General features: G+C 49.3%; 1 protein-coding gene and 1 long non-coding RNA gene across 4 annotated transcripts in view; one reads left to right on the forward strand and one right to left on the reverse strand.

Annotated features, from left to right (window-relative positions):
* LOC116533662 overlaps window positions 1–21,703 on the reverse strand; it is a 63,402-nt gene that overhangs the window by 6,391 nt on the left and 35,308 nt on the right. The window lies entirely within an intron of this gene.
* The window catches only part of SCUBE3 (signal peptide, CUB domain and EGF like domain containing 3), a 38,777-nt gene continuing 29,570 nt past the window's right edge, over window positions 12,497–21,703 (forward strand). For all 3 annotated transcript variants that reach the window (XM_032253489.1, XM_032253492.1, XM_032253490.1), the window contains exon 1: window positions 12,497–13,089. In XM_032253489.1, coding sequence (XP_032109380.1) covers window positions 13,005–13,089 — 85 coding nt within the window. In that variant the 5' untranslated portion in view covers window positions 12,497–13,004. The remainder of the gene's footprint in view (window positions 13,090–21,703) is intronic.

Here is a 21,703-nt window from a genome sequence, read left to right on the forward strand (position 1 = left end):
AAAAAAAAAAAAAAAAAAAAAAAAAAAAAGAAAACCTCTCTCTGAAAAAATGAATACTGTGAACAAAAGTTTGTATACAATTTAGAAAAGTCCCAAATCCCCTTAAAGTGACAACATGAACTAATTCACAGCAAGGTATAAATGACTAACAAGCTTCAGTACATTTCCATTTAAATGGAGGAGGAAAGCCCTTAAACCAAAGGAGCTGGAACTCTTACTGGGAACTTCTCTAAATCAGTGGGTTGAGATACATTCTAAAGAGACTGGGAAAGCATCTCCTAACTTCTGAAATCTCTGCATACTCCTACTGTACCTACATATAAAACTGAGTTTGGATATAGGGAAGCAACAGAGGGAGGAAGGGCGACGGCATGTTTTTAGGCTAATTTAGACTCAAAAGGTCGCCTGAAACTCCACCCAATGGGGTTTGTTGGGACCTGGGTACTAGATATTCCTGGTCAGCCAAAGTATCTGATCTTGTTAATGGGCCAATAAAAATTAGGGGGACAAAGGCCAAGCCCTGGCTACTCAAATGAATTCCTCTGTGAGAGCCAAGCAAGCGAGAGCAACTCGTTAAAGAGTTGTAACTGAGCAAACAGAGGAATCATTGCGTTTCATTAACTTTAATAGAGCTTGTTAGGTTGGCTTCCAAGGGTTGTGAGATGGGAGAGAAAGCCAGACTCATCACTGGGGGTGGGGAGCAAGCTGGCCCTCACGGACTCCCCCTGCGTTCCCAGCTCCAATCTGGAAGCGGCTGCTCTTGCCACCCCCACGGGCTCCCCAGCCCAGCATGACATCCTGGCTACACAGGCAAGAAGCCCAGGCCTCAAGGACTAATTCTTTCTTGCCAGGGTGGGGAAAGACAGAGACAAAAAGCTTAGGGCAAACCATCTCCAGGCTTGGACAGGCCACCTGGCTCTGGGCACCCACAAAGAGGCCCCCTCCTAGGGACATCAAAAGTTCAGCTTCAATGCCCACAAACTCCCACTAAAGGATCCCAGCAGCCCAGAGCCCGGCCCAAGGACCATTGTCAATGCCAGCCACAATCCTGTCCTCCTCTTCCTCCACCCCAGAACCGTGCAACACCAGAAAAAAACAAACAAACAAACAAACAAACAGGGCCAGCAATAAACACATCAGCACACAAAGTCGCCTCACATTGTCCTCTGTGGTTGGCCAGGGCAAGAAGCCAGAGGGCATTTGCCTGGAAAAGCCCAAGCAGCTCTTTGAGCTTAGCCCCTGAACCGTTCAGGTCTGCCTTGCCTCCTCCTGGGCTGCCTCCTTTCTCTCTCTTCCTTCTCCATCTCTCTTTTCTTTCTATCCATTATTTCCACCCCTGTCACTTCTTTTTATGTCTTTTCCCCCTTTTTCTTTCTGTTTCTTCCTGCATCCATGATGAAATAAATTCACTGAAAATTAACACATTGAAGAAATCCTGCTGCACACATAAAGCCAATTCATGATGCAAGCCCGCCACACTGCTACTTTGCTGTAAAGTCGTCGGGTTCCTGGAGCCTATGCAACACTGTCAGCCACTCGGCATCTGACGGAAACAGGCTCTTCATGGTCTGGTCCCATCCCACCCTTCAGATCTTCCTCCACACTCTGAAATACTTGTCTCTGATTGAACCACATTATTAATTCTGTGAAGACATTCTCCTCTCTAAGGCTTTGCTCACGTTGTTCCTGTCACCTGGAAAGCCTGCAATCTCTTCACCCAACTCCATGTATGAGAATTCCATATATTCTTTGAGGTCAGCTTTAAACCCTTTCCTCCACCACTGAGTTGGCCTCCCGCTTCCAGCTAGAATTAATCTGTGCTCTTTAGGGCCTCATTAGAATTTTACGTTGGCACCTCCATGTTTGGACATTTACTACATTCTGCCTTATATTCCAATTATTTAGATGTGAATTTCTCTTACCAAATTATAAACTTAAAAGGAGATACCATGTCATTTTGAATCCTTGCATTCTTTATGTCCCTGGTACATAGTAAGTGCACAATAAAGGTCAAACATGAGTCTGTGGTTATAAAGAAATACACATACAATTAATTCCACATCTTAACTTCACCAATGTGGGTCTATTTCATATATAATAATTTTATTTGCAAATCTATTTGAGGTAGTGGGTTCCCTGAGTAGATTCCCAGAGGTCTGGCTTTATTTAGTACTTCACCAAGGGCTGAAGGATGGTATGTTAGATGGCGGCACCTACTGGTGAAGGTTGGCATTACAGCTTGGGTCTACCAAAGCGAAGCCACTAAAATTTCTCAACCTTAGCAGCATTGGACAGGGAACTGAAGACAGAGGGGGAAGGCAGAAGAGGAATTAGAATGAGTTCCTCTCTGGCTTGGTGCGGTGGCTCACACCTGTATTCCCAGCACTTTGGGAAGCCGAGGCAGGCGGATCACCTGAGATTGGGAGTTCAAGACCAGCCTGGCCAACATGGAGAAACCCTGTCTCTACTAAAAATGCAAAATTAGCTGGGTGTGGTGGCGCATGCCTGTAATCCAAGCTACTCAGGAGGCTGAGGCAGGAGAATCACTTGAACCCAGAAGGCAGAGGTTGCAGGAGAATCGCTTGAAACCAGGAGGCAGAGGTTACAGTGAGTGGAGATCGCACTATTGCACCCCAACCTGAGCGACAAGAGTGATACTCTGTCTCAAAAAAAAAAGAATGAGTTCCTGTCCCTCCTCAGTAGCCCTTATGCTGATCAAGAGGTGGAACATCGCTGAGTCTGAGTCAGTGCCCCAGGGAAGAGCCCATTCTTCTCCAGCATACTGCAGCTTCCTACAGACTAGATTTTGCAGGACCAGAGCAGGGCACCAAGGAATTTCAGCCTGACTGTGATATCCTTTAGCTTTGCCAAGTTGGCTCAGAAGAGGAGATGTGGCATAAAGAAAAGAGAGCCTCTTGCTGCAAAAAGGAGGCAAAATTTTGTAAGGATATCAACACTCAGCACAAGCACATAGCTGGCACACATTCTGAGGATCCTTCCTTACTGCAGATTTTCAGCTTCTCCTAGAATGATTTTCAGCCCAATGGGAGCCTTTCTCTGAAAATGTGTTAGAAGCTATTGGGTAACTGAGCTTTGTTTTACAGCAACTTGCTTTATGGTCTACTTGAAGTTGGTTCATGGATACCCTGAACTTTGCCCCAGTACTTCCATCTATCCTTTCCTTGATCCACGATATTCATAGGAGTGGTATTGGTAGATGGAGTTGTCCTTCTCCACCTCTCCATCTTTTCCTCTGAGGAGGGAACACAGTGAGGATCTAGGAAAGGACAGCCATAAAGAATAGGGGAGGGGGAGGGAAACCAAGCCACCTCTTAGCAAAAGTTCCTTACGAGTGTTCCTACAACCCCCTCCTCTGACACTCACAACACATTTGTCATGGTGTCAACTGATAACTAAAGTTTTAACTGGCAAAGGCCGTCACCCTCTCTCACAGGAATATTTGTATTTGGAGCCAAAGAACATAAGGTTTAGCTCAGAGGAGTGACTCTCCAATAATGGAATTTTAAGCATCAGTCAGAAAGATCTTTGATGAGGTGGCAGAGAATCTCCCAGGGACTTTCAAGTGATCTCACCTAGGGCTCTCCCCTCCTGTACCTCCCAGAGTTCAAACGAGAGCTGCCTATAGACCCCTTTCACCTGCTCTGGCCCCAGACCTCTGACCACTCAGGCTGCTTTTTGCCCAGTCTCCTGCCTCTGGCTGCTTTATCTAGGCTGTCATTACTCAATTCTTCAGACCTTTGGGGATATCCTGAGCTCTGGCTTGGAAGGTTCCAGCTATGTCTTCCAGACCCTAAAAGTCTCTAACAGGAGTTCTCTCCTAGGTTCCCTATGTGTCCATGGTCTTTCTTCAGCGGGGGTTTCTACATTGCCTTTTCATTCAACACCCTCTGCTGTCCTACGTCCTCCAGGAAACCTGAAGCATCCTCAGACTGGTGGGAGGCAGGGAGACAAGATCAGGGAATGCTTCACTTCTCCTCTGAGATTTGTGAGACTCACCCTTCCTTCATTCTTTCAGCCATTCAACAAATATTCACTGAGCACAACTATCTGCCAGGCATATGCTTAGAGCTGGGGATACAGTGGCGACCCAAATGGGTCTTTCCCTGAAAGGTTCGACTGAACTAGCGGAAGATAAACAGACCATTCCCATGCAATATGGCCAGGGCCATCACTGGGATATATTTCAAGGACCACTGAGCTCCAAGTCTCCTGGGGCAGTAAAAAGACTTTCCCAATAAGGTACCATGTAAGCTGGATCTTTCAATTTTTATTTTTAACAGGGTCTCATTATGTAGCCCAGGCTAGAGTGCAGTGGTGAGATCACAGCTCACTGCAGCCTCCAACTCCTGGGCTCAAGAAGTCCTCCCACCTCAGCCTCTGAGTAGCTCGGACTACAGGAGCACATCACTTCAGCTAATTTTTAAATTTTTTGTAGAGACAGGGTCTCACTATGTTGCCCAGGCTGGTCTTGAACTTCTAGCTTCAAGTCATCCTCCTGCCTTAGCCTCCCAAAAAACTGGGATTTCAGACATGAGCCACTACACCAGCCCTAAGCAGGATTTTACAGGGCAGTAGTAGTTCAACAGCTGACAAGAACATGGTGTATGCCAGGCATGGTGTAGCTAGGGTGTAGTGATGATGAAGTCAGAAGACAAGCATGAAATGTCATTGGAAAGAAAGGCTCAGGACTGGCACAGAAGGCCATGTACACTGTGCCAAGCAGCTAAAACTTAGCTCTTCCAGGGCGTGGCCCACAGGATATAGAGAAAGTACCTGAACTGTAGCAGCAGCAAGAGGGATGGGGAGAACTGTCCTTAGAACTCAGAGGAATCCAAATGCGGCCACTGAGTGGGTTATGAAGCTGTTAACCTGAAGATGGAGATCGAAGGAAGAGAACGGGTCAGGGGAGAACATTGCGAGGAATGAGTTCAGCTGGGGGTAGGTTCAGCTTGAGGTTTTGAAAAATACCATTGGAAGTATCTATACGTAGATGGAAATATAGGACTAGATAGGAAAGAGAGGAGGGAGCTAGAGCTATAGATCTGCAAACTGAACATACGGAATTAGAGTTAGGGGAAAAGTGAGGTTAGGGATATAGATTTGGTGGTCACTGGCACACTGGTGGTGCCTGGAGCCATAATACCCCACTATGTGCTGTCCACCTATTTTGTGAGGGACCTTCCACGTAAGTCATCATCAGTAACACTCCAACAACCTGCAAGGTCAGAAGTTTATCCTCCCTATTTTCCAGATGAGGAAGATGAAGCTCAAAGAGATGAAGAAACTTGCCCAAGCTCACCCATTGATGTTGCTGGGATTTAAACTTGGGACTGTCTGTCCACAAAGCCAATGTTCTTTCCATCACCCTTGCTGACCCTCAGAGAGTCCCTAGGGAGGTCACATAGAGTGAGAAGTAAAAAAAGCCAGGCTAGAAGCCCAAACTCTCTAGTATTTAAGAGGCCAGTGGAGAGAAAGCAACCAGCAGATGCAGGAAAAGAAAGTGCTTCAAGAAGGGGAAGAAGAATGTTCAGAAGTTTTGGATGAGGCAGAGAGGTCAGACTAGATAAGGACTGGCAAGCAGCCCTGGATATGAAGATGTGGAAGTCGCTGGAGACTTTGGGGGAGGGGTGTCAGAGGGAGCCTGGGACAGAATGCACTAGGGCCAGGGGTGAAAGGGAAGCAGTGACATGGAGACCTCAGGCAGAGAAGTTGGGAGTCTGGAAGGATGAGAGGCAGTAGGGTCTGGGGAGCTTTCCTGTTGCTACTATAGGATGCTGCAGATCTTTTTGTGTTTGTAGAAGAGCTGAGATGAGGCATTCAGGCAAAAGAGGGGATAACTGACAGAGCGAGCTCCCTGAAGTGGCAAGAGGGGATGAGATCCCGGTACATGTATATGGTATTAGGCTTGGACAAAAGGAGGGAACCCTCTCTTATCAATGGAGAGAGAAGGGGGCAGGGACTAGGAGGCTCAGGTCAGACGGCTCCTGGGTTTTTGGACAAACAGGAGTTGAGGATGCTGACTGGAGAAGTATGGGGGCTGGGGCTGGCAGAGGAGAAACAAGTTTGGGAAGGCAGCTGTGTGGACCAGTACAGGGTGTAGACCTGGGGTGGTTGGAGACTTGCCTTGTGATGTGCAGGGTTCTGGAACCACACATCGGTGGTGATGCCCATTGGCAAGGTAGAGATTTTTGTTTCCTTCGTGGAAGCAGCTGGGGCGCTGGTGGAAAGGAAGCAGGTGGTAAAGTAACTCAGGAGTGGAGGTGGGCAGAGAGGAGGGGTAGGAGGAAACCGGGGTGAGGGGCCAAGGGAATTAAACTGGAGGTGGCCAAAGTGTCCAGAAAAGAGGCTGGAACAGGTGTAAACAGCTTGGATTGGGTTACCTCTGCCCCATATCCTGGCAGGGCTGCCTGTGGACCCCTCTGTAAAGCCAACACTAAGGGCCTGCGAAAAAGGTACTCCTAGAATCCCAGAGCTGGAACAGATTTTGAGAGAGGGTTACTTTCAAGCCTTTGCCTATATGGCAAAATGACTCCTCAACCATCCTGACGGAGTGCAAAACAAGGACAGAGTCGGCCTGTCCACCAGCCTAGTAAGATCACCCCCTCCCTCCCTTTTATTTCTTTTGTTGCTGTTCTGACTGGTCTCTTTTCCTCTCCATCTGTCCATTACTGATTTTTGTTTATGTGACTATTTTGCCTTTTTTTTTTTTTTTTTTTTTTTTTTTTTCATTTTTTAAGACAGAATTTCACTCTTGTCAGCCAGGCTAGAATGCAATGGCACTATCTCAGTTCACTGCAACTTCAACCTGCCGGGTTCAAGCAATTCTCCTGCCTTAGCCTTCCGAGTAGCTGGGATTACATGTGCCTGCCACCACGCCCACCTAATTTTTGTATCTTTAGTAGAGACGGGGTTTCACCATGTTGGCCAGGCTGGTCTTGAACTCCTGACTTCAGGTGATCCACCTGCCTCAGCCTCCCAAAGTGCTGGGATTACAGGTGTGAGCCATCATGCCTGGCCTATTTTGGTCCATTTCTTTCTTTCTGTTTAAGAGTCATCAAGATTCAGCTCAAATCACCCCTCATTTATGAAGCCTTCTGGGATGACTGACTTCTGTTTTCTCTAACTTTACATGGCACTTTCTGTCTGGCCCTTTCAATGTTACTCAGATATTCTTCATTCAAATATTCTGTTTTTCATATGCAACCCTTGCCTACCTGCTAAAATACGTGGCATTTGGGGAATTTGCCCTGTGATGCATAGTGGTGGTGTGTAACCTTACATTGGTGTTGTATCTTCTCCAGTGAGGATCATGTTTTCCATTTCTTTTGTATACTCTAGAGGGTATATGACAGCTTAGCTGGAGGTATAACTACCTTATACCACCGGATGGGAGGGTTGATGACTGGTCAGATCATCAGGAAGAAGAAGAGTGAGAACCAGAAGTAGGTACTGGCAGCTCTGAGGATACAGGCTAAGGAGTGCTCATTTGGGAGTCAGAAGTTAGGGGAGACATAGATTTTGCTTCTAGCTTGTCTCTTAAATATTGTGTGGACAATATTATTAAATATATATCTTAAATATTATTGACTCTGGACAAGCCATGTTACCTCCCATCATCAGAGAGATGATGGCCAAAGTCTTCTGCAGTTCTATTAATGACTCTCCAGAGCAAGAAAATGTGTACAGAGCCCTGTATGTGAAGATGCTGGTCCATGACCCTCAGCCTGCCTCAATGATTAGGGTGTAAGAGTGGCAAAAGTGTATCAAGTTTCTGTGAATTCAGAGGAGGCAATGTAGACACCTGAGGAGGTATACAAGCTTCAGAGTTAGGTCTGGGCCCAAGTCCTGGCTTTGTTCTTTCTTAGTCTGTCATCATGGGCAAGTTAATCTCCCTGAGACTGTTTTTCCGCCAATAAAATGGGAATAACAATTCTTGCCTTATAGACTCATGATGGAGTGCCTGGTACAGTGCCTGGCACATAGATAGCACTCGATAAATGGTAGCTATGAGCTCTAATTTGTGTTTCAGGGTGTCTTCTTAAGGCAGAGAAGAAGGTGCAAGACAGTAGGGATGGAGAGGTTCCAGAGCTACCTAGCTGGCAAGTGAATATTCTTCTAACTGCATAATGGATAATTGCTGCTGATAAGGGTAGTGTGCTGGAATGCATGGAATTTTTGGAACGTTCTCAGTAAGAATGTATGACAGACAGGAACCTGCTGGGGGTGGTGAGAATCTAGCCCAGTTGGCTGTGCTCACACCCAGTGGCATCAAAGCCTGATCTGGGACAAGGCTGCTTCCTCCCACCAGGCACTACTATACCTTTGTTATCAAACGCTTGGGGTTTTGTTTTGTTTTGTTTTGTTTTGTTTTTTGGACAGAGTCTTGCTCTGCCACACAGGTCAGAGCAGTGGCACCATCTCGGCTCACTGCAACCTCCACCTCCCAGGTTCAAGTGATTCTCCTGCCTCAGCCTCCTGAGTAGCTGGGATTACAGGCATGCACCACCACACATGGCTAATTTTTGTATTTTTAGTAGAGATGTGGTTTCACCATGATGGCCAGGCTGGTCTTGAACTCCTGACCTCAAGTGATCTGCCCTCCTCGGCCTCCCAAAGTGCTTGGATTACAGGTGTGAACCACTGCACTTGGCCCCAAACACTTGGGCTTTTGTTCTTCTGAGAAGTAGTGGAAAGAACAATAGCCTCCACCTATTGAATGCCTACTATGTGCCAGGTGTTTTGCACATATTATCTCATTTAATTTACACCATTAACCCTATGAGGTTTTTATTCTCTATGTCAGATGAGAAAACTGAAGCTCCCTGAGACTGAGTAACTTGCCTGAAGTCACAGAGGTAGAAGTAACAGAGCTGAAATTTGAATTGCAGGTTTGTTTAGAGCACACACAGACACTGATGGACACCTTTGAGGTCATATAACCGTATCTGTTTTCCAGATGAAGAAACTGACGCTCAGAAAAGTGAAACAACTCACCAAGAAAAACAGATGGCTGGGAAATAGTAGGGCCTGACATTGACCTCAGGGCAATCTACTTCTAGCTCATATGTGCTCTCCCTTAGACTATATGTCACTGCCCGTCAAGGTAGGGTCACTGGAGTCATTTTATATATGGGGAAGCTGAGGAGCAGAAAGAAAAAGCAAAGCTCATAGGAGACCTGGCAGGGGAGGGGAAGCCTCTGAGTGTGGTGGGGCCCTGGCAGAAGGATCCCTAAACAGGGCCTGAATCAAAATCTGTCAGCTATGGGCTCCCGACCCCTGTCCAGTCTTCTCCTCAGATATTTTCAGGAGCAAGTAGAATGAAATGAGTGTCAGAAGCATTCCTGAAGGAAAACGAAGCCCCCAAACAAACTGCGACCTTAGAGGTGGGTGCGGGAGGCCCAGAGCCCACTGGACATATTGTCCCTGCTGGTTATGACACGGCATATGCTGCTTCTGGTTATGATATGGCATATGCTGCTGCTGCTTTTGTAGTACCACTTGCAAGAGCCATGTTGTTATTCCTTCCCTGTTATCTTCCTGAGTTACTGTCCAACTGAGTCCCTGCAGAAGAGGACAAACGCAGAAGGCAATGTGAATTGGACCAGCACCCCAATTGAGGGAGAGCAGAGGAAAGAGAAAGGATATTTTTAAAACTGGGGCAAACTGTGCAGAAGGAGCAATGTCCTCCAACCATGGAAGCTGCCTCTTGACTGTTCACCCTCTTTGTGTCTTCTTTCCTTCCATCGTAAGGGAAAGAGGAAAGACTTCTTGAAAGGTTGTGAGGACTTTCTTGGAGTGTGAGGCTATGTTCAGAATGAGACCAGACCAGGTCCAATTTTCTACAGGGAAGATGCTGCTAGAGACTAGCCTCACAGACTAGCCTCACAGAGCCCTCAGGGTACCCAGGAAGAAGAGGCAATGACCAAGATAGGTGACTCGGTTCTGAGACCCTCAATATTGGATGCCCATATCAGCTGGGGAAAGGGGTGGGCTTTGTTGGTAATAGTCCTGTCCACCAGGAGAAGAGCTAAGCCCCTCCTTTCCTAGGGATTGAGTAGAAAAGTAGGATGGAAACAGACTCAGACTTCTTTCCTGGGATGAAAATTACTTTTGAACAAATCATATGTCAATGGGCCTCCGTTTCCTCAGAAAACAAGAGTTGGAAGGGGCAGTGCACTAAGGAAGCCTGGGGGAGGAGGCCTGGAGAACCTTGCATAGCATCAGAGATGACCGTTGGGATGGGAGCACATAGATCATGGGAATGATGTGGAGGCCACAGAAAAGGCTGGGTCAGATGATCGAGGTCCCTCCCAGCTCTGTCACTCTAAGATGCCCTCCCTCCTTTATTCCACTGGCAAACCCCTCCCCTTGCAGCAGTTTTGCCTGCTGCCACCAATTATGTGTAGGGTTGGAGGACAAGAGTAAACTTGCCATCCTCTTTGCCCCAAACAACAGCATGGTTTCAAAAAAAAGAGAAAGATTGGAGGTTGCCAGACAGTTCCTGTGATCTCCATGGGGGCACAGAGAGCTGAGGAGCCCCCCAAGGCTGAGAGGGGAGAGGGCACTCTACCTTGCTTTGCTCTGCCTCTGCCTTCTTTGGACACTAGTGTAGCTCCTCTGGGTCCCTGGGGTTGGAGGGAGGGCCTCTTCATCCTCCTTGAGGTGGGCAAGGAGGATTCCGTAAGGGGGTTATGGGTTATTTGGGGCCTTCAATTCAGAGTGATTTCCTGGCCCTCTGAGTATGGATATTGCCCTGGCTTTCAGAGAGGGAGGCTCAGGTGGATTGTTCCACCTAAGCCACTATGTGCCTGGAAGATTGTTTTTGTTACCCTCTAGTTGCCTTTCATCTCATCCTACCAGTTTTCCTCTGATGATTTCCTCTTCTCCTCTTGGACCAGCTGAGCTTCTCCTCTACATCTCGGCAAAAAGAGGCAGTTCCCTGCTCTTCTCTCCCACTGCCACCCACCTAATCTGGTTCCAGGGTACCCTTAGCTCTTCAGAGGATTCTATAGGGTAGAAGCAGGGCTTATATCACCAGGACACTGTGAATTGGGGTGCTGGTCCAATTCACATTGCCTTCTGCGTTGTCCTCTTCTGCAGGGACTCAGTTGGACAGTAACTCAGGAAGATAACAGGGAAGGAATAACAACATGGCTCTTGCAAGTGGTACTACAAAAGCAGCAGCAGCATATGCCATATCATAACCAGAAGCAGCATATGCCGTGTCATAACCAGCAGGGACAATATGTCCAGTGGGCTCTGGGCCTCCCGCACCCACCTCTAAGGTCGCAGTTTGTTTGGGGGCTTCGTTTTCCTTCAGGAATGCTTCTGACACTCATTTCATTCTACTTGCTCCTGAAAATATCTGAGGAGAAGACTGGACAGGGGTCGGGAGCCCATAGCTGACAGATTTTGATTCAGGCCCTGTTTAGGGATCCTTCTGCCAGGGCCCCACCACACTCAGAGGCTTCCCCTCCCCTGCCAGGTCTCCTATGAGCTTTGCTTTTTCTTTCTGCTCCTCAGCTTCCCCATATGTAAAATGACTCCAGTGACCCTACCACGAAGAATGGATCAGTCACGACCACCTCTTGAAGCGGGGTGCAGTTTCGGAGGAGCCTCTTGAACCTGTCTTTATGTCTTCGTGTTTAGACACATAGACTTGATTCTGCGGGGTAGTTTTCGCCCCTGTGCTGACCACATGAAAGTGTCTGTATGTGAGTCCATGTCTCTATGGGTAGGGTGGTTCAGTGGGCTTACCTCCAAGGCCTTAACTGCAAGGGAGTCTGCCCTGGAGCTGGCAGTTTTAACATGGGGAGGTGACTTTCTTCTTGGTCCTCAAAGTGGACTCAGATCTAGGAATGGGCCTGAGAGTGGGGGTGTCGTAGGCGTAAAAGTTGGGAGGGCGTTACTCAGCCTGGTGTCGGAGGCGCTCTGTGTTTCGAGGTTCTATGTCCCGTGTCAGGCTGTTGGTGGACATGCCCGAGTGCCCGTGTGTCCACGTCTGCCCCAGCCTCCCCGACACCTCACGCCCTCTTTGTCTCCGGTGGTGGTGTGCGTGCAAACCTGCGCCGCCCGGCCTTCCTCGCGTGAGAGCGGTGGGGACGCACTCTCGCTTCCCCACTCTTTCCTCCGGGAGAGAAGACGAGCCGGAGCCCGGTGCTGTTTGGTCTGGAGCCGAGCGGGGCTTGCATTGATCCATTGATTGTGCGCGGTCTGCGCCTGACCTCCCTGCTCCCGGGGAAGCCGTCTCCATGGAGACCGGGCCCGCTCCCCTAGCGCGGGATTGTAAATTCCTGCAGGCAGCGGCCCGGCAGCCTGGGGAGGGGGCCGCCGCGCCCGGGCGCGCAGGGGGAGCGGCCGCCGCGCCGAGGCCCCATTTGAAAGAAAAAAGGGCACGAAAAAGGAGGTGGTGGAGGAGGAGGAGGGGGAGGAGGAAGAAAACGAAAAGGAGCGAGGAGAGGAGGAGAAAGAGGAGGAGGAGGAGAAAGGCGAAGAAAAAGAGCCTTAGAGACCCAGAAAGAGCGAGAGGAAGAAAGAGAGGCAGAAAGGGCGTGTTTCTGGCGCTGCGTTTCTCCTCCCCTTTCTCAGGTCCTTCTCTCGGGGCTCTGCGCGCTCTCCGGCTGCAGCTCTCTCCCGGCGAAGCTGGGAATTGGGTGGGATTAGACAGAGCAGCCCCGCCGCCGCCGCTGGCAGAGCCCGGCTTGGAGAGGGCGGGGGTTCCCCTCAGTCAGTCGCCCTGGGCGCCCCTCTCCTCGTCGCACTCTCCGCCTCGCTCTCCCCGACGTCTGGCCAGGAGGAGCCAGTAGCATCGGGAGCCTACCGCTGAGGGCGCCTGGGTCCGCGCCCCACGGCTAGAGCCCCTGGCCTGGCCCCGGCGGGGCGCCCCCTCCCCTCCCCCTCCTGCGCGCTGGGACCCAACTGGCTTCCGCCCTCCCCGGGCCGCGAGACTGGCCCCGGCGGCCGGGCCGCCCGTAGCTCCAGCCATGGGCTCGGGGCGCGTACCCGGGCTCTGCCTGCTCGTCCTGCTGGTCCACGCCCGCGCTGCCCAGTACAGCAAAGCCGCACAAGGTAAGGAAGGAGGGGAGCACAGCCGGGGGTCTGTCCAAGCTGCTGGGCCCCAGGGCCTAGGCGCGATTCCCGAGGGGCAGGGCAGGTGCTGGGGAGCGTGCTGCTTGCTGTCAGGACTCGGCTCTGTGCACCCGCACTCCCCCGCCAGGGGCCCGACCGCTGGGCGCTGCGCCCGGAGCGAAAAGCCAGACGAGCTGGGGGCGGCAGAGAGGAGTGAGAAGCTCTGGGGGCAGTGGGCAGAAGAGACCACGCGCCTCAGGATTCCGCCCGACTACATCTATCCCCAGCATCTTCGAAAGACTTCTTGTCCTTCAAAGTCTGAGAGAGAATCTTATCTTCTCTCAAACATTGCCAGAAACTTACGCTGTGGCCTGGACAGACTAAGGGAATAATGAAAACTTTTCAGCTGTGCGGTATATTTCTTTCCCTTACCCCCAACCCGCATGCAAAGTTAGACAGACATTTCTAAGTTAATGCCTTATCAGTGGAAAAATGTTGAAGAAAAATAGCATCTTTTATGGAAAAATCAACTCATCTCTCACCGAATGGTAGGGGGTGAAGAGGAGAAGAAAATTTCTCTGACTGACTCCGACAGGAATGTTGCGTTTCTGCCTCTTTGGGGGGAAATCTCTTTCGTCTTGCAGGGCTTTCATTTCTTATCATAATATTTATTTATTAAGGCCTCGGGTTTCCAATTTCATTTAAATCCAGGTCAGAATTGCATTAAAATAACAAAGTAGAATTCCAGGCTGGGGAGCTTTGACAGATCCCTCTAGAAATTAAAGAGAGAGACCGGGAGGCCTCCCGCCCCCATCCCTGACCCCCAGCTCATCGCCTGGCGGGTCCCAAGGCTGTGCAGACACCGACTAGGCTGATGTACCACAGTTCTCCCAGGACAGTTTTCTCCTCCCACTTGACCTCTTGCTGTACCCCTCCCCCATCGTGTCCTCACAGACAAGAGATTTATATGGACAAAAAGAAAATTCCTCCTGGCAAGGTTTTGCCCAGGAGGGTCTGATTCTGCCTATTGTCCCAGGCGCTCCTGAAGCCAGCTGGGGTGAGGAGGTGGCTGGACCAGAAGGAAAGTTGAACTTGGGAGTTTGAGGAAGCCTAAGTGTCTGAACTAGGTCACTGTGTCCCAGAGCCTGAGCTCTTGGCTTTTAAGCTGCTCTGTTGTATCGGATGGGCTCCTGCTCTGTGAAAAGGAAGATGCTGTGTCAGTGCCACTCTCCTCTCCTCAAACACTGCCTTTTCAGCTAACCTCTTCCCCCTCCAACCTGTCCTTTCACAGAACTGAAATACTAGAGACCCTCAGCTGTCAAATACTGGACCCTATCCCCATACCTTCCAACCCTGGACTGCCTCTTTACCAGTCCTGGTTCCAGACAGCCCACCACCATTGCCACCTCAGCCTGGGAGCAACCCCTCTCCTCACTGTGGATTTGTGTTTTCATAAACAAAGCTGGCCTTTGTAGTGTATGCTGACTTATTCATAACATGGAATTAGCTAGGGAGTTTAGTCTGAAGGAAGGAACAGATTTCATGAAGTAATCTAGAGACAAGATAAGGGCCAAGTTGAAGCCAGTGTCTGTAGTGGTCTAGTGAGGCTCGGGACCAAAGGAGAAGCAGTGTATTCCAGGGGGTTGGGGGCAGATGGAGAACCCTCCAAGGGACAGGTGCCTTCAAACTAAGGCACTCAAGTATGGGAGATCAGCCCATCATTCAGGGATGGGAATCAGAATCCCTCCGTGGTACTCCAGGGCTTCCACTTTCACTGGACTCCCTGCTGGGTACAGAGGAAAATGCTGCCAGAGTGGAGGCTCCTGCCCTCAAGGAACTTATAGAAGAGTAGTTTTGCCCCCAGCTTATCTCATTCACAGGCCACCCTTACTGTGACTGGACTGCAGTTAGCTTGGCATCGTCCTTCTTTTCTTCTGATCCCTAAGCTTGGCCTAGAATGGAAGCCTTTCATTGACCCTTCTCTTCAGGAAATCTACAAACCTCATCTGCCAGAGATTGCCTACTAGCAGGTTTGCTGGGTTACAGGGATGTCTCGACACAAATTTGCAGGCAGATCCTGCGGGAAGAACTAGTACTAACCAGATGGGGCAGCCTTACCACCTTACCCATAGACAGAGTCTGTGGGCATCAGGGAGGTCTTGCCTTCAAACATACCTCCTGGTTATCAGCAGTGCCACAAAGTGTGCCATTAATGCCACGTGCTTTATATGAAGCACTAGAAGATCTTTAAAATCAAACATGCTTGGCAAGTATCTTGCATGGAGTTACTATACCTCTGGGGATATCTGGGTTTCTGTACCTTTTCATCAGAGATTCCCACAATGGGAAAACCAAAGTCATATGGAAGGCGGGAGGGAGGGAGACAAGGAAGGGAGCCCTAAGTGTAAAGGTGAGTGTGCGAGTGTGCACACGAGAGGTTCACCACCATCACCTACAGGCAACATAGCTGGATGTGTTTCTTGCAACGTAGTTACTAAGAGTAAACTGCTGTTTTAGTGTGAGAACTGTGTGGAAGAGTGGGTGGGTAAGCCTGTGTGACTGGGAGGGAGGGAGCATGAGGGGACAGGGTTTCGAGTGTTTTTCAAGTGCTTGTCTGTATATTTTAAAGTAGACAGACTGGATAACCAAGATAATTGTTAACTTAAAAGCATTAATTTGCTTTGCTGGTGGGGGGGTGGGTGTGTGTGTGGGGGGGGACACAGTGGTTAAAAAGACCTAATCCTCGAATAGGGCTCAGGTTACAGTTGAATGAAAAGGTCTCTAGGCCTCCAGGGAAACTTGTCCCCAGGGCTGGCTCCAGGAGAGCCAGGCTGGCCATTTAGTTTACCTGGTAGTTTTCTCTCCTTGTTAGGGATAGAGTTTTGATAAAGTCATGTATTTAGAATTTCCAAGTAACACCATACCTGGGACTGAGAGTGTTCGTGTGGTGGCAAACAGTGTCTCTCTGTCTCGGTGTGTCTCTCTGGGTCTCTGTCTGGGTATATGTGTCTCTTTCTTTCCCCCACCCTTCTCTTCCTCTTTAATGTGGCTGTTTCCTCTCCTCCCCGCTTCCCTGGGCCCCTGTGGCCAGCTCTTTACAGTGAGGGGACTGTTCCTCCTAGCCCCTCCCTCCAAAATATGAAATGAAAACCATAACCGTGTCAGCGGGTAAGGGTGGCCCCGTGGGCAGCCTGCTACTGCCTGTGCCCCATCCAGGCCACACTGGAGAGAGAGTCCCCACTCACAGCCTAATCTTTAGTCAGTTCCCTCTAAGCCCACCCCCCGTTTTTCCCGAAAGTGGAGAAGGGAGTGGACTGCTTAGAAATTCCTCAGGAATCCCTTTGACCTCTCTTCTCTCAGTGACATGTCTCGGAGGTGGGGAAAGCCTGGGAGTGGGAGGATACAGAGACTTTTCCCTGTTTTCAACCCCTTCTCATCTCCTTGAGTCTCTGCAGGATGGAATAAAAGAAAGGGGACTAGAAGACACTAAGGCCAGAATTACTGCAGGCAGAGAAAGAAGACAGTCAGCAGCAGCCCTCAAATGAGACTGTTTTCTGAAACTTTCAGGAATCTGAGAGCATGAGAACCGGTTTGAGATGTGAGCAGCTGGGACCTGTTGTAAAAGGAGCCAGCCCTGGGTGTGAGTTTGGGAATGTGAGGTGTGCATTCACTGGGGTGTGTGAATGTGTGTGCATGACTCAGGGTGTGTGTGTGTGCGCGCGCGCATGCGCGCACAGTGCTCTAGTGAGAGGAAAGAGGAAGTGGGGCAATGTGCGTTTTGTTTTAGTTGGAGAAGTAAAGAAGTGGAATGGCTTGGTCTAGGGAACGAATGGCTTCAGACCTTTTGAGAAGATGGAGCTGGAAGAGCTTGCTACCTGAACCCATTCAGTCCTTGCCCCCGGCTCTGGTGCCCAAATGTCAGGGTGTGGGCCTCCTTTGACGTCCTATATCCCTAGTACATGACCACTTATAAGAAAGAGTCCCTGTCAGGGCTGGAAACTGTGGTGCTGCTCTGAGGCTGGCAGTGCCCACAAGAGGCCCAGACCCGGGGACAGCTTCTTCAGGCTCAGTTAGAAGACTGGAGTCTGGAAACAGAAGAACTGCTGGGCCTTGGGGATAGAAGCGAAACAACAGTCAACCCAGGGATGTTTGGGGGGGTACAGGAGCTAGTCGCCTGGGCTAAGAGGGCACAGAGACTCCCTACTGGCCACTGGACATTGGACTGGCTACTCTCCTGTTCCCATGCCCACCCAATACCAGCCTCAAGTGGCACTGGGAGTATAGAGGCATATGGTGCCAGTGGGTTTAGACAAATGCAGAGCCTAAGGATTTCAGCCTCTGAGGAGATCAATGAAATTCCTCTCCTCACTTGTAAGATATCACTAGGGTTCCTTGCAGCTCTGAGATTATGCACATCTAATTGAAATCCTTCCTGCTGAAAGCTGAAGATGCTGTGGCAAGCCTCAGTCCTGAAATGGGGCCTCCACAGGTTACTCACCCAAATCTCAGGCCCTCTCCTCCCTGGACTCTGCTCCACTTCTGCCTGCATGAGACTAGATCACTTGGATACTCCTTCTTTCTTCCCCCACCCCAGTTTCCTGGAGCCGCAAGTAGCTGATAGTTCTTACTGTGTCCATAAGTGGGTATTTATCTCTGGAAATAGTCCCTGAAGAACACATGTGTGTTTGTGTATGTGTGTATCCAACAAAGCTGGCAAGTGGAGCTGGGCCCCAAGACTAGCTCCTAGCATGTTTCTATCTCTGAGACTAGCTGTCTGTATTCTGCCCTAGCCTAGACATGTCACCCTGCAGATCCAAGCACTGCTTTGTAGTTGCTATTGGATACTGTGCTTTGGCTGCACAAATGGAATGATGACCCCCTATATACGGCACAGTGGTCCTTGCTCTTACCTATGGTTTTCCCTGTGGCTATAACCATAGCACTAGAGAGCTGTGGGGTTTGGATTTCTGAGCCCCACAAACAGCTGTGGGGTTTCGATTTCTTCAGGTCTAGTCACTGACAGTGACAAGCTGAGGAAGGACTTGGGCAGGGGCTGCAGGGCTGGAGGGAAGATCCAGGATAAGGAAACAGGTCTAAGGAATCGCTCCATAAGGCGGAAGTATCAGGATATGTGGATACTGAGGGGAGGGCTGGGGAAGGGGAGTGCTTGAAGGGTAAACCCTGGGGAGCAGGTTTACAGAGACGACGTTTTTACAAGTTTCTAATTATATTTATTTGGAGTTTTCCTCTGGCGGTTTGAAGCTGTTAACAGCAGGAACCTGTATCCCTGGTGTTTGTTTTTGTTTCTAACCAGCTGCTTGGCCCTAGCATAGTGAATCCAAGGGCAGGCAACACCTGCCCACTGCTGCACCACCCACCCTTTCCTTATTGCAACTGTGTCTGCATCTTCCCTGCCCACTACTTGGCCCTGCTCTCTTGTGCTGCTCCCATGCCCAAAGCCTCAGAGCATCAGCATTCCTACTGCTGATCTCCACCCCAAATCATCCACATTTCAGCTCCTTCCATTCCATGGTTATATACTGGATACCTGCTTCATGCTGAACTAAATGCTGAGTGGGAGTTGGGGGAGGTACAACAATGACTAAGGCATGGATTTCCTCCCTCAACTGCTTAGAGAAGACAGTGGGTAGTGAGAGACCACTGGACTGGGAGTTTGAAGATACGTGTCCTGGCTCTACACTACCTGTTCGCTCTTTCCTGAGATATCCTCACTGGGCTTCAGTTTCCTCATCTGTTCAATGAGAGAGGACAGTTTGAAGACCAAGTGAACCAGCCTGTACACTTCATGAAAAACTGTATGCTTCATGAAATTATACAAATCTGAAATGAGTTTATTTTTTCAATTAATTTAAAGAGATAATAATACTAATCACAAAACCAGAATCTACCCATGCCCACTGGCTGCCTCCCTGCCCCTCACTCCACAATGTTCTGTTCTTCCCCCATTTCACTACCCATCCTCTAAAAGCCTCTGACTCAGGGTTGTTGATTTTGTCCATACTGAAAGGGATAAAATTCTTGTCCAATTAGGGTTACATTCAAATGATCAAGGAGCTAGATTAGGGGTAAGGCAGGACATCAGAGAGAAACTTATCAGGGTCCCAAGAAAGTGACAAAGTTCTGAGGTTCAGCCCCCGCTCCCCTCCAAATCACCAACAGCTTTTCCTGGCTATTCAGTTGAGCACGCTAAGCTTGAGTGAGAGGAGAGGATACTTTTTTAAAAGGAGAAAGTGCCCTGTCTCCTCCTTGGAATCAACAGGTGGTCATTTGTGTGGTTTTCTGGACTTTTCTAGGCCACCCTCATCCTTGCATAAGCTTTTTCCAGACTGAGAATGGGCCCAGGCTCTCACTGAGGTCACATTGCCTCAGCCAGTCCCAAACTGGGAAGACAGCCTGGTACTCCAAGCTCTGCCAATCTCCCTGGCTGCTATTTTGATCTGGAGGTAGATATGCACAGATGTGGGTACATGTGCATGTGCTCTAGATTAGGATATCACAGCCCAAGCCTGGGCTGGTTCTATTTTGGATGTTACTTAGATGTAGCAACTTAAGAGGTGAGAATGAGGGAACTCACCAGGGGCAAGCAGTGGAATGCCTGTCTCAGGCGCCCCATCACTGGGTGTTAGTTAGCATAGAGGCTGGGGAACATCTGTTGATGGGGATGCTCTGAAAAGATCCCTATAGCAGCCCCACATGATGTCTGAAGACTCTGAGACCCTATGACTCATTGGTCCAAGTCTCTTCTGGCCCCAACATTCATCGTATGGATGCCTTTAAGTAAGTACTACCCCTCTTTTGAGTTTCCTTTCTCCCTACTCTTCACGTGAGACTAAACTTCCTGGGACTTCCCTCCACCCAGAACAGATGTGGGATCATAGGAAAGAAGTGAGATTTTTCTCTGAGGTAACATAGAGCAGAAGGGATGCCACAGATAGACCAATCCACTTACCACTAAGCCATCCATCTGTCCGTCCACTCGCCTAGCTGTTTAACGAATATTTACTAAGTGCCTTCAACGAAGAATTCATCTCTTGTTCACTGACAAATCCCCAGCACCTAGCACAGTGCTTCCCATGTTGGAGGTGCTCAATACTATTTATAGAGTGAGTGAATGAATGCTCAGCTCTATTCCAGTTGCTGCATGGGTTTCAAAGCTCTAGGAGCCATGGCTTCAAGGAGCTTACAGCTTCAGAAGGAAAATTATACCCATGAATTAAAAGTTAAATAATGGTACAAGGTAACATATGAGGTATCACAGGCCTGGGATTGATCAGGTGACCAGAGAGCCTGACAGTAAAAGTCTTAGAAGTGAAGAGAAAGAGTAGATCAGAGGAGGCTGGTAGTGTCACAGGGAGTGTCCCAGCAGAGGCACCTGAATTAGGTCCTCAAGGACATTTATGGAGAGGAAAACAGCAGAGTGTGGTACACACACCATATATCCTGGGCTAGACTGGCTGGGCTAAGGATGTCACAGCCATGTGGGTGGGTACATTAGGGCACTAGACAGGCTGTTTATGACTGTCCCACTGGGCCCACCAAATTTGCCCACAACTACCACCACTCCTGTGGGTGGTAAGGTAATTACTGTGGTAATGGAAAGGTGGGGTGGACTCTACCTAAGGGGTCTGCTTCTCCACAGCCGGCATCCCTACTTATTTCTATTTGTTACTATTCCTGAGCTGGGCCTGGGCAAACTTGTGAAGTAGATGAAGCATTTCCTCAGAAATCCCACTGCTTCCTTTTTTAGGGTACACCTGCCTATTCTCAGAATCTTAGGACTGCTTGTGTTATAATAATCCACCCTTTCTGGTCTGACCTTCTGACCCTCATATCCCCTACCCCATCCTACCCTTCCTACTTACATTTAGGAGAGTTTATGGAGTGCTCTGCTAGGCATTAAAGCAAATTTCAGAAGAAATGCCAGATGCTGCTGGGGAATGCTGCTGTAGTTACAGACCTGTGCCTTTGTGCCAGGACAGGGCAAAGCAGGGAGGTTTTGGCTTGCCTATGGTATATCTATGGAGAGCCACCACTCTCCCCCACTTCAACTTTGGTTCCAGTGCATGGCATGAGGTAGGTAGGGATGAGGTCTCTCTAACCTTCAAAAAGAATTGTAGAGGACAGTTTTTGGGTTCCCAACTGGCCTCTCACCCACTTCACCCCCACTCTTTGGGCAGTTCCCAGGACAGGTAGAGTAAGCAGTGGGGATGTGTCTCCCCAAATCCTCCCACCAACACATGCTGCCCTGGTGCTGCATTTCCCCACACCAGGCCTGAAATGGGGCATTGAGAGGGGAAAGGGAGTTCAGAAAGGATACAGGGAGAAAGCTGGAGAGAAGGGATAATAGTAGTAAATCTTGGTCACACATGGTGGCTCACACCTGTAATACCAGCACTTTGGGAGGCCAACATGAGAGGATCGCTCAAGTCCAGGAGTTCAAGACCAGCTTGGGCAATACAGTGAGACCCTGTCCCTAAAAAGAATTTTTAAAAATTAACTGGGCATGATGGTGCATGCATATAGTCCCAGTTACTCAGTAGGCTGAGGTGGGAGGATCACTTGAGCCCAGGATTTTGAGGTTGCAGTGAGCTGT

This window comes from Sapajus apella, unplaced genomic scaffold, assembly GCF_009761245.1.
Source record: "Sapajus apella isolate SASKATOON/1434 unplaced genomic scaffold, GSC_monkey_1.0 scaffold83, whole genome shotgun sequence".
In the NCBI taxonomy this organism is placed as follows: domain Eukaryota; kingdom Metazoa; phylum Chordata; class Mammalia; order Primates; family Cebidae; genus Sapajus; species Sapajus apella.